Source organism: Nelumbo lutea, chromosome 6, assembly GCF_056320005.1.
Source record: "Nelumbo lutea isolate HS-2025 chromosome 6, American lotus-T2T, whole genome shotgun sequence".
Classification (NCBI taxonomy): Eukaryota; Viridiplantae; Streptophyta; class Magnoliopsida; order Proteales; family Nelumbonaceae; genus Nelumbo; species Nelumbo lutea.
In genome coordinates, this window is record NC_142689.1 from 33,494,328 (window position 1) to 33,509,879 (window position 15,552).

The window sequence follows — 15,552 nt, forward strand, 5'->3', positions numbered from 1 at the left end:
TCAAAAGAAATGTATTGAATACAATGCAATCAAAATCAGGGACAATATAATTATATACGTCAAAATGAAGAATCTAGAAAGGAATACATAATTGACATTCCCTCCACTGGTCAAGATTTGCAACACATGAAAGCCATATTTGTAAACTTTTACGATCTTTTTGATAAATATTAAAACTTTACATTTTACAGTATGATTCATTATCCCAAGGGTTCCCATTCCTAGCCATACTTTTTTTATGAAATTAACAGCAATGTCTAATAATGATCATAAAAAATGACTTGACCTGCCCTAACAGACAGCAGGCACGTTACAAAGAAACAGCACAAAACTGTCCATACTTAATAAATAAATAAAAATCATAAACTTTCAGCACAACCCTGAACCTTGCATCTCCCAATGGCACCACTGCCTAGCAACACCTGCCCTGGCTAAACTTTCAGCTAGGAAATTAACAGATTTGGGAATCCGCCTGCACAAGTCATTTAGACCAGTGTTTTAAAAGGCATGGGAGGTGTACGCCTGGAGGCACGAGGCGCTCCCAAAACGCCCTGAGGCGTATGCCAGAGGCGCTGACACCTCTGAGGCGTACGCCTCAGGTGCAAGAGGTGTACACCTCTTGTGCTTTTTTCATGAGGCATGCTAGAGGCGTACGCCTCATGCACGTCTGATATAAAAAGACAAAACAAAAAAAAAAAAAGAAAAAAAAAAGGAAAGGAAAAGAAAGGGAAGGGAAAGAAAAGGAGAGAGAAGAAAAAAAGAGAAAAGGAAAGAAAAGAAAAGGAAAGGGAAGGGAAGGGAAGAAAAGATAAGGAGAAAGAAAGTCTCCGCTTCGACAAGACCCCCCCTTTCAACTAATGTTATGCATTTTTATTCTTCTTAATATAAAAGATTTTTATTAAAAATAAAGAAAAAATGAGATCCCCCCTTCCTCTTCATCCTCCTCCTAACTCCCCTCCTCTTAAGAAGGCGTAAGCCTCCTCGTGTTCGGGAGGCTTACGCCTCTTGCATTCTGAACTACGCCTCACACCTCTACGTAGTGGAATGCCTTGCGTCACGCCTCCACGTTTTAAAACATTGGTTTAGACATCTACCCTTAATGAGGTTTCCCTAACCAATGGTCTGACACTCCAAGGAGGGTCCTACGGTCCTAACCTGATTTGATCCTTTCCTTGGAAAACGATACAATTATCATGTCCACATTACAATTTGATTCATGAATATTATGGTTTATATGATTCACGTTATGCAAATTCTATGCTTTTGAGAAGCAAGTAACAGAATACATCAATAACAAGAGTGTAAACAAGAGGATGTACAAGAACAAAATTTGTCATAAGACTCACACCTATTGTGAAACATCGGTTTTGGGTAGGAAACAGAAAAGGATGACTCTAATCTCATACAAGTAATGAACAACCTGACAGAATATCCTTCTGTGACTAAAACCCAGAAGGATGGGAGGAGAAGACAGAAGGGGAAGAGGTAATTGAGGGGGAGGAAAGAATTAGAAATGTAATCATCAATTTCAATAAAAATCCCTGTAGGGGTGGACAAGGAGACCAAAGCTGGGTGAGCTGAAATTTAGAAGTTTATCTCAAGCAGTGTTTTAAAAGGCGTGGGAGGCGTGCGCCTGGAGGCGTGGCATCCCCAAAATGCCCTGAGGTGTATGCCAGAGGTGTTGATACCTCTAAGGTGTGCACCTCATATGCTTTTTTAATGAGGCATACTAGAGGCGTACGACTCATGTGCCTTATGCGCATCTCATATAAAAAGACAAAAAAAGGAAAAAAAATAGAAAGAAAAGGAAAAGAAAGAAAAGGGAAAGAAAAAGAAAGAAAGAGAAGAAAAACGGGAAGGGAAGGCAAGAAAAGATAAGTGGAAGTTAAGTGGGACAGGGGCAAATCCCCCAAGCCACCTTGGCAGGGGGGCTACACCCCCCAGCCCCCCTATTCAATGCAGCCCAATTTCGACAGGACCCCCCCCCTTCAACTAGTGCTATGCATCTTCATTCTTCTTAATATAAAAAGTTTTTATTAAAAATATAGAAAAATGAAACCCTCCTTCCTTTTCTTCTGCCTCACACCTCTAGGTAGTGGAATGCCTCGTGACGACTCCGCATTTTAAAACATTGATCTCAAGAAGATGTCGGTCAACTAAAGGCAGTTTTCTATGAAGAAGAAATTCTTAGCGTGACCAAAGAAAGACATGGTAGGTTTAAAAGACTTCAGACCAATAAGTCCAATCGGCAGTGTGAATAAAGTGAATGCAAATGTATTGCCAAAGAGGATGAAAAGAGTGATGGTGAAGGCAGACACAGATCGTTGGTGGATAGACCTGACAATTGGGTTGGGTAGGTCGGGTTTGGGTTGGGTCAAGACACTTCAGGTTGAATTTCAGGTTGGGTTGTCAAATGCTAGACCCTAACCCTAAATGTTCGGGTTAGGGTTAACCCATGGGTCAATTCAGGTCATCCCAAAAATAACTGAAATTTTAAAAAATAAAGAGAACATACATGAAAAATGCCAAAATTAAAGAAATTAACCTTAAAATTCTAAAAATAAAAAAATAAATAAAAAAACTTGAACATTTAACAATTCAAGGAGTAAACAATAAAGAGTAAAGACTAAATAGTAAAAATTAAAGTGGAAACTTCTAACAATTCATAAATAGTCCCAATTAGACCTGACAATCGGGTCAGCAGGTTGACCCATGACCCAACCCAACCTAGTTTTTTCCAGGTTGGGTCTAGTCGGGTTATTCTCAAATTCAGGTAGCGAAATATGAGACCCTAACCCTGTTTTTTCAGGTTGGGTTGGGTCGGGTTCGCAGGTTGGGTCAACTTTTTGCCAGGTCTGTTGATGGCATTTCAATAGCAAATAAGTTGATTGATTCAAGGCAAAGAAGTGGGGAAAGAGAAAACTTTTGACCATGGAAACTGGGATTTCCTAGACTACATGCTCATTAGGTTTAACTTTGGTAGGAAGTAGAGGTACTGGATGAACATCTGCAATACCACAGCAAGCTTCTCACTCTTGATTAATGGCAGATCAGCAGGAAAGTTTCACAGTTCCAGGGGCCCTCAGCACAATGGTGTCTTGAGTGGTTGAGGAAGGTACCCTAGAGGGTTCCAAGGAGGGAGATGTTGTGGAAATAGCTCTACTACCATATGTGGATGAAACAATCTTCTTTGCTAATGCTTCCCATAAACATATAGAGATAACTAGAATAATTTTTACTTGGTTTGAACCCATCTCCAGCCTAAAAGTTAACCTACATAAAAGCAAAATAATGATGGTGGATGATGGATCCAACATAGGAACTGGCAAAAGTATTAAAGTAGTAGGATGCAAAGTTGGGAAATTGTTGGCTAAATATTTAGGGATGCCGCTTAGAGATAGATGTACTTCCAAAACGATTTGAGAGCCGGTGGTGGAAAGAATTGAGAGGAAGTTAGCTTCTTGGAAGCTAAGATATTTGCCAAAGGGTGGAAAATTAACTTTGATCAAAAGAATGTTTTATTCTATTCCTATGTTTGTGCAATGTGGAGAGGCATTCAGAAATCAGAAAGATATTTCAAGAAAGAAACTAAACCAGTTGTAGGAGATGGGACAAGAATCAGGTTCTGGCAAGATACATTTTGTGGCAATAGTCACCTCTCAAAGACAGATTTGCTCAGTTTCGAAGCTTTCCTCCCAGGAACAAGAGGTAGGAGAATGGTGCTCCACTTTCACAAGGAATTTAAATGACTGGGAAATAGAACAATGGGTAGAATTGATGCAAATCTTGAGCTCATTCAAGGTGGACAGATCAAGTGACAAATGGGTTTGGGCATGGGAGAAGTCTGGCTCCTTCACAGTGAAGTCTTTTTACAATAGACTGTTTTGAAGAGGGTAAGAGTTTTCAGTGAACAGGGTTTGGAATTTGGAAGCTCCTCCCAAAGCCCCCTTCTTTACATGGATAGCATCATGGGGAAGTGCTTAACAACTGAAACTCTGGGGAAGAGAGGAATGATGGTGAAGCCTAGTAGATGTGTACTCATAGTGTTCAAGGCGCCAAGGTGAGGCTAGGTGACGGGGGTGCCTTGTCACCTAGTTGCCTAGGCAATGGATTATTTTAAGTAAAAAATATAGATCCTGGGGTACTTCCCTAGGTACCATAACTGTATTTCCTTAATAATTATTCATAATTGCCATAAGAATAGTATAGAGTTCATTCGTGTTAAAGTATAGAAAATCAACATATTCTGAAAGAAAGTTCAAATATATATATATATATATATATATATATACACATAGGGGCTGAACCCTTATTGGTTCAGGTTTTGAAGTCTTCGAGGGTTCAATACAGCATTTAGCAATGTTTGTGTAGATTAGACCCTAACAAATAAGAATAATAAAGGCATTAGTATATACAAACACAAAATGAATATTTTAGTTTAATAATCTCTATTTTATAATTATAATCTCAAGAAATAAAGAACAAAAAAATATTTTATAATAGAAAGTGCAAAACTGCTTGGCGATTAGGCAAGGCAAGACTCTAAGGGCGCCTTGCCACCTAGGCATCACCTTGACAACTGTGTAATGTGTTGTGAAGATTCAGAAGGAGTGGAACATATATTCATACATTTCAAAAATGCAAGCGAGTTGTGGCTGAAGTCATTGGGGTTGTTTGGGGTGCAGTTCTTATTCCCAAAAGAGCTGATGGAGTAACTATGGTGCTGGTATCTAGCCGGTCTGTCAATCTGGACGGAGAGTTATTCCACCAGCTGTGCTGTGGTCAATCTGGACGGAGAGAAACAAGATAACTTGTGAAGACAAGTACAACACAGTAGACTCCTGTTGATTATTCAAGTGGGGTGATTTGTAAAATAGACTTGGATAGGGGTGTCAATGGACCGGTTTTGGGTTTCACACCGTCAAAATCAAAATCAATTTGGACAGATTGGACAAACCAATAACACATATTGAATTGGACAGACCAGACTTAATGGTCCAAGTATTTATTGCATTGAATTGGACCTGGTCAATCCATAATGGATTTATATTGGATTGGATCGGGTTGAACCAATATCCAGTCCACTGATAAAAGATAAGAATGCAGGTGTCAATGGACCAGGTTTCACTTGCAACCAATCTAAATTAAAACCAGTTTGAACAGATTGGGCGGTCCCAACATTGAATTGGACTGGTCCAAAATGGTCCAGAGTATTCATCGTATTGGATTGGAACTGGTCCATCTGTAATGGACTCATATTGGACCAGATTGGATTGGACCAAATTCGGTCCAATTGACACCCCTAGACTTGGAGAAAGCTTATGACTGGATTAGCTGGAATTGTCTTTGGAAGTTTATGGAGCTTAAAAGGTTTGGGGAAACATGGATTAGTTGGATGAAAGGTTGTATTTGTTCAGGCTCGTTCTCTATCCATATAAATGGGACCCCTGTTGATTATTTCAAGGCTTCTAGAGAATTGAGGCTTGGATGTCCACTATCCCCCCTGTTATTTACCCTGATAGCAAAAATTCTGGATGCCTTATTGAAAAAGCAGGTGATCTGGAGCTCTTAAAAAGGCTTCTCAGTGGGACATGAGAAAATTTAGATCTCTCACCTCCAATATGCAGATGATACTATCTTCTCCATTGAAGCAAAGAAGGATTATTTGTCCAACCACAAGAGAATTTTGAGATGTGTGAGTTTTTGAGACATAATTAGTAACCATTGAAAATTGATGGAGAAAAACTAAAATGTGTATATATAATTATATATATATATATATATATATATATATATATATATATATATATATATCTTAATTTGTAGAAAATAAATATACTTTGTGCTAATATATATTAATTTATAAATGTTAATAAGCAATATTAGCATTTATTGACAGTCATCCATTAAGAGGAGAAAAGTTACTTAAGAATCAAAATGTGTATTATTATGATAAGCAATTAGGATATGGAGTAGTGGTCAAATTGTGATCATTATAAGTTAACAACCAGAGTTCGAATCATATTATCCTCTTATTTGTGATTTTTAATGGGCTACTTTAGTGGCATGTCAAATTCAAATCCAAATTTGAATATTGTCTTAAATATAGCCTTAAATGTTGCATTTCATTCAAATTCAAAATTGAATGTTGTCTTTAATAGCATTTAAGACTTGATTAAAAGTGATTTTGTAAGACTTAATTAAGAGTGGTTTAATTGAGAGAGAGGGAGGGAAATAAAATTTGAATTTTAGAGCCAATACATACCCAATACAGTCTGACACGAACGAAAAGGAATGAAATTGGCCATTTCTACACGTTTATACATTGTGAAATTCTAAACCTTGCATTTTTGTATAATAAGGACATAATAGTCCTTTTATCTTTTAATATAAAAATCGACCTAACTCTAACAATAGCAGCCCATCTAAATGACAATGTTTTAAAACACGGAGGCATGACACGAGGCATTCCACTACCTAGAGGCATGGGGCATAGTTCAGAACGCAAGAGGCGTAAGCTTCCTGAACACAAGGAGGTGTAAGCCTCCTTAAGAGGAGGAGGGTTAGGAGGACGAAAGGGAGGAGGATGAAGAGGAAGGGGGGATCTCATATTTTCTTTATTTTTAATAAAAATCTTTTATATTAAGAAGAATAAAGATGCATAACATTAGTTGAAAGGGGGGGTCTTGTCGACCGATATATTGTATTTCTTTAATTCATGTGAAAGTTCATGTTGGTGGGTCTCAACACCAACATATGTCGAGCGACATTTCCAAAACTTCGCGACATTTTAAACCTTGGCTCCTTCCACACCACTTGCTTTCCTTTCAAACTTGCCTCCCACACAAAGTTCTCCAGCTACTTGATCACCTCTAAACCGACAAACAGAAATGTTACCTTCTTTGCTTCTCAAATCTTCAAGCTTGGATGCCTCTCAATTTTCAACTCCTTGAACAGAAACAGTATTGCCCTTGCCTTGAACTTCCTCAATAAAGTCTTCCTCCATCTCTTTCATATAATACTAGTACACTAGACATATACAACTGCATCCAAGCTTGTCAATGAACAAGTTCTCATATATTTTTCTTTTTACTATTCATCACTATTTTATTTCAATTCACTGATAAGTTTTATTTTATTTTATTTTATTTTATCTTAGCATTAGCCACCATTCAGTCTAATGTTCCCCTCCCTCGGTACCTGCTTATTTCCACAGCTGTAACTAGAGTTACTAGACTGGTAAACCAAAATCCCTACTTTCCTAAATGAATCATCATATTTCTCATAACAAGAATACAAGGAAACCCACATTAAACATCCATTACGATAACTATGACAAAGCAAAATCAAAACTTGCAAGAGGAGAAATCAGTGGCATATGGAAAATAAACATTAAAAATAAAGAAACAAATTATTCTCACACCATTGCCAAGAGCATATTCCCTCATAGTAATAGTGCATGACCCAGCAAATCCCTTCAATATGCTTGAAGACCTGACAATATAATTTAAAAATGGTAAGCTTTACTATTGATTATTAAAAAAATTGAAAACATGGCAAACCCATATTTAAGGAAAGAATTCATAAAAACAACAGAATAAAAAGAAAAAATTCAAATTGATAATTATTACCGTGTCACTTCGAATTTGCACATAGTCATCTTTAGTCTTTGCTTCAAATTTCTCGGCATAGTACCTTTCTTTGCAACCTACTTCTTCTAAGTTAATCTGTTGAAGCTAGGGTTGAGTCCCGCATAGGATTGCAAATAGTTATCTACATGCTTTTAAAGTAGATAAAACATAAATCTGAAATTTGAGACCTCAATTAATGCATTAGCAGCATCTGATGCATTGTTGTTGGTGATCTGGATCTCTTTTGAAACAGGCTGTAGCTTCATTTGAACATTTTTTTGGAGAAGTGCATCAATAGAACATTATCAGTACAAGTATTTTCAGTGCTTGATAGATTTCTATAAAATGAATATGCTATCAATTACAACAAAAAAAATATGCCACCAATTATAATAATACATGGGTATGTAATGGCTCATTTTATGAGACTCGAAAAATTTAAGCCACACCTTAGGCAATAACCAGGAATACTGAGAAGACACTTTTTGCTTAAATTTAAGCCATTTATCAGGCTTACGACGTTGTTTCCTCTTTGACTTTGCCAACTCCAGAAAGCGGGCCATCTGAGCTTTCTGCACCAGAACAACATTGAGATTGTTGCAGTGGTATATTAGTAGCAAGCCAGATAAAATATAGCATCTGCTGAACAAAATTCAAAATGTCAATACATATCAGGCTGTAGCGGCCGATATGTATCATATCAGCGGCTTCCGGATACATCCCTACAGGGGGTGTTTTGGGGTCTGACCTGGTTCAGGGGCTAGAAGGGCCTTAAATCAACCCCTCTGAACCAGTTGGAGAAGAAAAACTGAAAAAAAAAGGCAAGCCACGATACAGGCCGATATGCCCCTACCAATATTTTGAACCTTGCTTCTGAAGCATTATTTACTAACCTACTTAATAGTCACACTCACTGAAAGGAAAATGGTTGGAGAACAAACACAGATATTCTGGAAGGGCACTAAGACATTTCTATTTTCATAAGCACAGTCTTGAAAGATTAGGATACCCCAATGAGTTGAATGAGAACCATAAAGTTAGAAATTAGAACCTTGATACGTTTGCTGAAAATGGCACTCTCATGGGATCCAACAGCTTGTATGAAGTGTTCCACACGTTTCAAATTTACCTACAGTAAAGAACAAGAAACAAAGCACGTCAGAAAATGACAAACAGAAAACTTAAAACCAATGTTACCAGGACAAGGAAAGGATGTCACCAGAAACTGTGTGTAGGATATAAAATTTACACTAAAAATTCAAGTATCCAACATAATATGGCACCCTTTTACAGGTACCCAGGCATCCTAGATTATAACACCAAATAAAATCCGATACAAAATAAAGAATAAAATGGAATATTCGATATTATATATAATAAACACAAAAAGTAAAGTATACATACACATCTGAATACCACCATAACATATTGAATTTTTCTTCCTCCATGGATCAACTTGTGGTACTAAATTACTAATAAACAATTTTTTTAGCAAATAGCTTAACATTTTACTGGTTATACATTAAATCTTAAAAGGAGAGCATCAAATGGAGAAAATTAGGAAGATATTAACAGAGAAGTGTATTTTTAATCATTGAACGGAATAACAACAAAATTAGGCATTGCAACTTAGCACCATAAACATCTAACACAATGAACCACTAAATGGCCAGAGGCCACATTAGTACATACCTCAAAAGAATTTGTTAGGTAGCCTCCCATTCGTTCAAATTCTTCTTTATAAACAGCCATAAGTAGTTCTATTGCCCCCTATCACAAAGATAGTAACTATAAAGACATTTTTCGCAAGAAATACAGCTATACCGCATACAAGGACCACTTTCAATGAATTGGAAAAATAGGCATATAAAAGTAAGAATGGTGTAAACCAATCTATCCGTCTCAGAGGTACACAGTTTCCTAGAATGGATGAAAATCATTCAGATGACCAACTTAATCAGTAAAGCATAAGCATCTTAATTGCACAGACCTTAGAGATTTCTAAGCCTGGAAGTTGTGGTAAAAAATCGTTTCCAACAAATAAAGAGATCAAAACAAAATCATCAATCAAACGTTCCAAGTCAGCCTGAATGGTTCCATTTGGTATTCTCATTTCACTCACTATACGGCTCCTAAGGACCCAAATGTTGAGGAACTGTAATAAAAAAATAAAGAGAATTAAAATGTGAGCAGACATTAGAAAATGTGTAAACTCAACTAAGACAATGGAAAGAGCCCACAAAAAAATATATTCATAATCAATGTCTTCCATAAAATATAGAAAGTAAACACAATGTATCGATGTGCATCTATCAATACAATGTGATATAGACTGATATACACCTGTATCGATTTGATAAGTACAACTCACGAAATATGCTTCTATTCACAAAGTATCCTACGCCACCATTGACCAATACCAATACAATATCCCTCGTATCGGACATATCATATCAATATTTAAAACCTTGTTGGCAACCACATGCAGATATGAATAACTTTTTTTTGTAAAAGGTAATGTAACTTTATTCAAATCAAAACTCAAATACAGACTGAAATCAGACCCAAGAAGGCAGTCTGAAAACAGCCGGGGTTACAACCTCCACCAGGAACAAGACTGAAACAAATAAGACAAGCTTAGTTTTCTGAACTCCACAGAAGTGGAAATCCAATAAATCAGCTTACCCACATGCAGATATGAATAACAACACCAATGAACTGAACCTTCACAGGTTAGAAGTAGGAGAACTCACTCACCAAATCATGGTGGCATTAAGCAAGAGTCCACCTTTGAAGGCCTATAAAAGGCAATTAATGAATTGCAATAAAGAGGGCAATGGAGGAGTGGGAGAAGAAGAAAGAGAGGGAAGCACCGAAGGAGGAATACTGTTATTGATTAAGAGAAGATGATTTTCAGGTAATGGGCAAGGACTAAGAGGATTACCACTATGCTAACTGATAGTGACTGACAGCCAGTTCATTTATAGATGTTACTTGAACTTTTTCAACTGTGTTTTAATATTTGTCTCCTATCTTCCATGTAATTGCTATTAGATGTACAGTTAAGTGGTACACATGAATATGGTTGAGATTTAATTGTGTGATAGGTGATATATAGGGTACATGTGGCAAACTTGTCATTTGGATATTGTCAATAGTCAGAAGTGGGAATGTCATTTGACATTTTTTTCAATATCAATATCATATTTCTTATTAATTGTTTGGCCAATTGGGACCAAAAATAAATGCCACATGGCATCATAGACAATTGCAACATGGCATTTGATACATCAATATATTCAGTGACACGTGAGTAGGAAGACCAATTGCATATGCAACAGTCAATAATTCTTAAAATAGATTTTGGCATGTGAAATATAGGGTATTACACGTGTATAACATGTTTTTTTGATAAATTACGTGTGTATAACATGTTGTTGCATCCAAACGCTACATTTTACTTTTACTTTGAAAAGCATGTTTTGAATGCCTGCTTTGCCAAATGTGTTTCACAGAAGAAAACAGATAATAAAAAGATAGAAACCTGTTTTGTGCTTTCATGCTTTCAAAAGCACAAAGTAAAAGTCTACCCCAGCACCAAGACCAACACTTAGTTTCCCTTTCTCTAGAAAACAATATATTTGTTTTTCTCAGCTCTTATGTTAAAAAGATTTTTTAATAGAAAAATGGTGATGTATACCTCAACCATTAACATTAATTGTCTACAATGTATTACTTCTGTTGTCAATGTGTATATTTATGCATAATTCAATCTATTGTTCATGAATATGATTTTACCTTCATATAAGGTACAAATTATTACAAAGATTAAAAAGAAGAAAGAAATAAAGAAAAAGCACCAACCAAGAATTGCAGTTTCATGATATCAACATTTTAGTTTAACACTTATGGCAAAGGAAAAGAAAAATTTTTAAATAGAAAAAGAAGAAGCACCAACCTCAAACCTTGAAGTTTTATTCTTGTCCTGCACTCTGCCTCTTTTTCGTATTTTCTTTCTCCTATCTGTCACACTTTTATTACCTTTCACGTGAGGCTTGCGTACAACCTGCACAATAATTGAAATAAGCTACCTAGTTCTTCCACTTGTTTCTAATAATTGAAGATAAACTAATAGAATTCAGGAAGGAGACTGTTCTAAAATCTCCACACAAGCAAACCTCTCTGAGAATTGAAAAGTGTACTTCATGAGTAGCCAGTGCAAGCATGATTAAGTCAGCATCCTAAAACAATAATTGCAAATGCATAATCGCATATTATTAGACAAAGAGAATTAGGCAATAAATTTTTTTATAAAATTATACACCACAAGGGGAAAGATACTTACCAAACCATACAAACAATGTCTTGTGTTTGGGTTAAACCCCGGAAGGTTTCTTTGCAAACGTATGTAAGACATAATCTTGTGCTCTCCCTCCCCAGGCACACTTGCATCAGACAGAATGACCTTAAAAATCCAATTGCATTATCATTCAAACCAAAAGTTACTCACAATCCTTGACAATACACACATAAACAGGCAGAAAGTAGGGGGGAAGAAGAAGTAGCAATTAGCAAGAGATAGTTGCACCAGGGATCTTCAGATTTACCTTGATACTACGCCATCCAGGATCCGAGTTCATTCTCAAATGTATGTAGTATCGAAGAGCTGAAGAAAGTGAAGCCATGAATTCAGTTCCAGGTGTGATTACATTTGAATCCATTTTGTTGTTTTCCTCCAGACCAGATGAAGTTCCCAAATCTGATCCAACATCTTTCAGCTCATCCATCCTGGCAGCCTAATATTAACCATTGCGGGTTTGAAAATGTGCTTGGTAGAGAGAGTCAAACAGTGCTGGTAGCATTACTAGAAAAATAAGCAAATTAAAACTAATTATGATAGCACTACTATTTTTCTATTACCAAACTAATATGGAAGCCAGTAAACTCACTTTCTCTGCCGCATCTTTAGCAGCTCTGAATCTCCTCGAACGCTGATGATTCATCTTTGCTCGCGGTGCAACGCCATCTGTACGTGGTCAGTACGAACAATATCAAAATACATTATCTCATAATGGTTTTAGAAATCCTTATCGCACTCACCAATTGCTAGGTAGAGAAGTTTCCGTGGTCGAATTAATGAGAAAATGCGATCAATATACTTAAAAATAGCCTTAAAAACCTCTTCATACGTTTTGGGAGAAGGCTGGATACAAATTACACGAAAAAATAAAATCAATTCTCATATGCAAAAACAATACAGTAAATGAAAATGAAATTATTCAGGAGGTACCTGATCTTCTGGGTGGAAACAAGGATGAATAACTCCATTCATATCAATATACAGATTGTCAAACTCAATGCCATTCGGATTCGGTATGCTAGTATCGACAGGAATTGTAACTCCATCAATGGTGATGGGGAATTCTTCACGCACTTTTTGTTTAACATCTGAGTATTTTCGGACCAGCCATCCATAGAAACCAGGAATCCCCATTTTAGCTGTGCATGTACTTCAGGGTTCAGAGCTTGGAAGACATGGAATAGTATGAGATCTCAGTGGTGCTTGTGATCGACCTTCGAGCTCCGTGGGACTTAGGGTTTAGAGTTTTGGAGTGGAAGCTTGGGCTCGTGGTGCAGGGTATCAGCAACGGATGGACCGGCAAGGCAGCAGGCATTTAGGGTTTACGGATGTAGTTTAAATATGACGCGCCTTTAGATAGTTTATTGGCAACGTTATCGCATCGGGTCGAGAGTGCGACTAGAGACCCGAATTTCAGAATCGCCCCTTCCTACGGTGATGACCCATACGAGATAACGAGAAATCCTGAGTTTGATCTCCTCCCGACAAAAATTCCCAACACATTCCCAACTAGTCCGGATCTACAAAGCCAATAATTGCTGATTACATTCATCCAGCCTCGCATCGAAAATATCGATGATGTGCACGGTCTTTGGTTCCGTCGGCGTTTATTCAATAAACGCTGCTGCCATATAGGTGCCACTTCAACAGTTTTCGCTTTTCTAATAATGTTAAAAGTGTATTTTAATTTTTATGCACGTCTACGTTTGGGAAAATTATTTTTTAAAGCATCTACAGACGATATGACACTTAATTATCATATTACCTTTTTTTATTTTACAAGCAAATAAATTACAAACATTAAATGAAAAAACGTAAATGAAATCAAACACATACGGAGTATACTTTTGGTATCAATGTTGTATATAAAGAAGTTGCTGCATATGTGTGGGTTGGAAGCATCATTTTATGAGAAAATGGTGTCTTTTTGTTTGGAAATGTTGCTGCCATATAGGATATTTCATAGGACAGCAGCAACGCCTTCTATTTGGTACCGGTGCTCCAAATTTGTTTTCAGCACTGTACCCATTATAGTAAGCCCAATCTCATTGCCACATCATGTACTTGATTGCAACAACGAGTTCCAATTTGAGAAAACATCGAATTCGGCATTTCCCTAAATCACACATTTTCAAAATCCAATGCATGGTTTGGAGCACCGGTTTTTTTATGAAAAAAATGGTTCCAAACATGTTACCATTTTCTGGAGCACCGGTTTTTTTCCAACATGGCACCGATGTGTCACCATTTTTTTGGAGCAACGGCATCAATGCTAAACACCGTTGTAAAGTACAATTGATGTTATATATGCTATGTACAGTAGGGTGAATGTGCCTAGCAAAGTGTTTTGGTCAATAGATCCAAACTCATTCCAAGTAGCTCGGGAACATCTCCCTTGTCTCTCATGGCGAGATGTTCCTAATGCACAGTACAACGATTGCTACGACTTTGTATTGGAGGAGGTCGGCTTCAATCAAGGCAAGCCCGTGCTTACACCATCCCAATAGCCTCTTTCAACCTTGCATCAGGAATATCTCCCCAAGAAATAAAGCACGTGAATGTGGAGATATTCCCAATGCAAGGATGTAAATGTTGCTCGAACGAGCGTTGCCCTAATGGAAGTTGAACTCATATTGGAGGTTGGCTTTAGGCAATGCAAGACCCATTCTAACACTATTCCAACAACCTTTACAACCTTGCATTGGAAATATCTTCATACTTTTGTGTTTTATTTCATGTTGAGATATTCCCAATGCAGAGCTATAAAGGCTGTTTGAACAAGTAGTGCACTGACTGAATCCATTTTCTTTGTATTGGGACAAGATTCGAACTTCTTAAAAAGAATTTGGATTTTCTAGACTCGATTTTGTGTGTATGATGAGGTTCACTAGTGGCATGTCATACTTCATATGATACCTCATTCACATGTGTGAATCATTTCACGGACCAATATACCCCATTAATTTTTCAATGGCATGTTTTTCAAACTAAAAAAAGTAAATATGAAAACAAATTGCTCGATTCAAGAGACAACAAAGGGTAGGGTAGGAACTCACAAAACCCTAACTTGGGGAGGTTGCCATTAACGTCTAATAAAGGATTACAAAGAAAATAGAGGGTATAACCGTGTAAAAATTTTGAAAAGAAATGTCGTTAACAAAGAATCCATTTCTTCTCTAATCTTTAATAAAAGATGGGGATCCATGAGCAAGACATCACATTGGATTGCTTTGCATGCTTTTGAATTTTTTGTCTTAACAAGGCCCATATGTGCGGCCTAGGATGCTACCACCATGTGTCCCAGGTTGACTAAGAAGCTCCCCAGTGATCCAAACCAGCCCTAACCACCGAACTAACCAATTTAACCTGTCCACCTATAAGGTAGTCAAATAAGGACATGTAACTAAGAATCTTGGGTTGGTCCAAACAACCACCATGCAAACATGACTAAGACTCTTTGGCAAGCACATCATCTCCTCTATATATAGGTATGGCATTCTCAAAAAAAAAATACAAATAATATTGCACCCTCTAGCCTCATTGCTTTCTTACCTTCCTCGC

General features: G+C 37.1%; 1 protein-coding gene across 11 annotated transcripts in view; it reads right to left on the bottom strand.

The window, feature by feature from the left end:
* The window catches only part of LOC148848440 (5'-3' exoribonuclease 4-like), a 31,362-nt gene extending 17,789 nt beyond the window's left edge, over positions 1-13,573 (bottom strand). For 2 of the 11 annotated variants that reach the window (XR_016100400.1, XM_088948585.1), the window contains exons 1-14: positions 12,922-13,573; positions 12,732-12,834; positions 12,581-12,657; positions 12,239-12,427; positions 11,977-12,096; positions 11,810-11,872; positions 11,590-11,697; positions 9,622-9,786; positions 9,324-9,401; positions 8,683-8,760; positions 8,081-8,203; positions 7,820-7,891; positions 7,632-7,727; positions 7,424-7,494 (exon numbers count right to left, since the gene is read on the bottom strand). Coding sequence is in view for 10 of the 11 variants with exons in the window: in XM_088948585.1 (XP_088804711.1) it covers positions 7,424-7,494; positions 7,632-7,727; positions 7,820-7,891; positions 8,081-8,203; positions 8,683-8,760; positions 9,324-9,401; positions 9,622-9,786; positions 11,590-11,697; positions 11,810-11,872; positions 11,977-12,096; positions 12,239-12,427; positions 12,581-12,657; positions 12,732-12,834; positions 12,922-13,125 (1,547 nt within the window). In the remaining variant the exon portion in view is untranslated. Of the gene's footprint in view, positions 1-7,423; positions 7,495-7,631; positions 7,728-7,819; positions 7,892-8,080; positions 8,204-8,682; positions 8,761-9,323; positions 9,402-9,621; positions 9,787-11,589; positions 11,698-11,809; positions 11,873-11,976; positions 12,097-12,238; positions 12,496-12,580; positions 12,658-12,731; positions 12,835-12,921 lie in introns of all 11 variants that reach the window. The other 9 variants (XM_088948586.1, XM_088948592.1, XM_088948590.1 and 6 more) reach the window with 9 other exon arrangements.
* Positions 13,574-15,552: the final 1,979 nt, after the last annotated feature.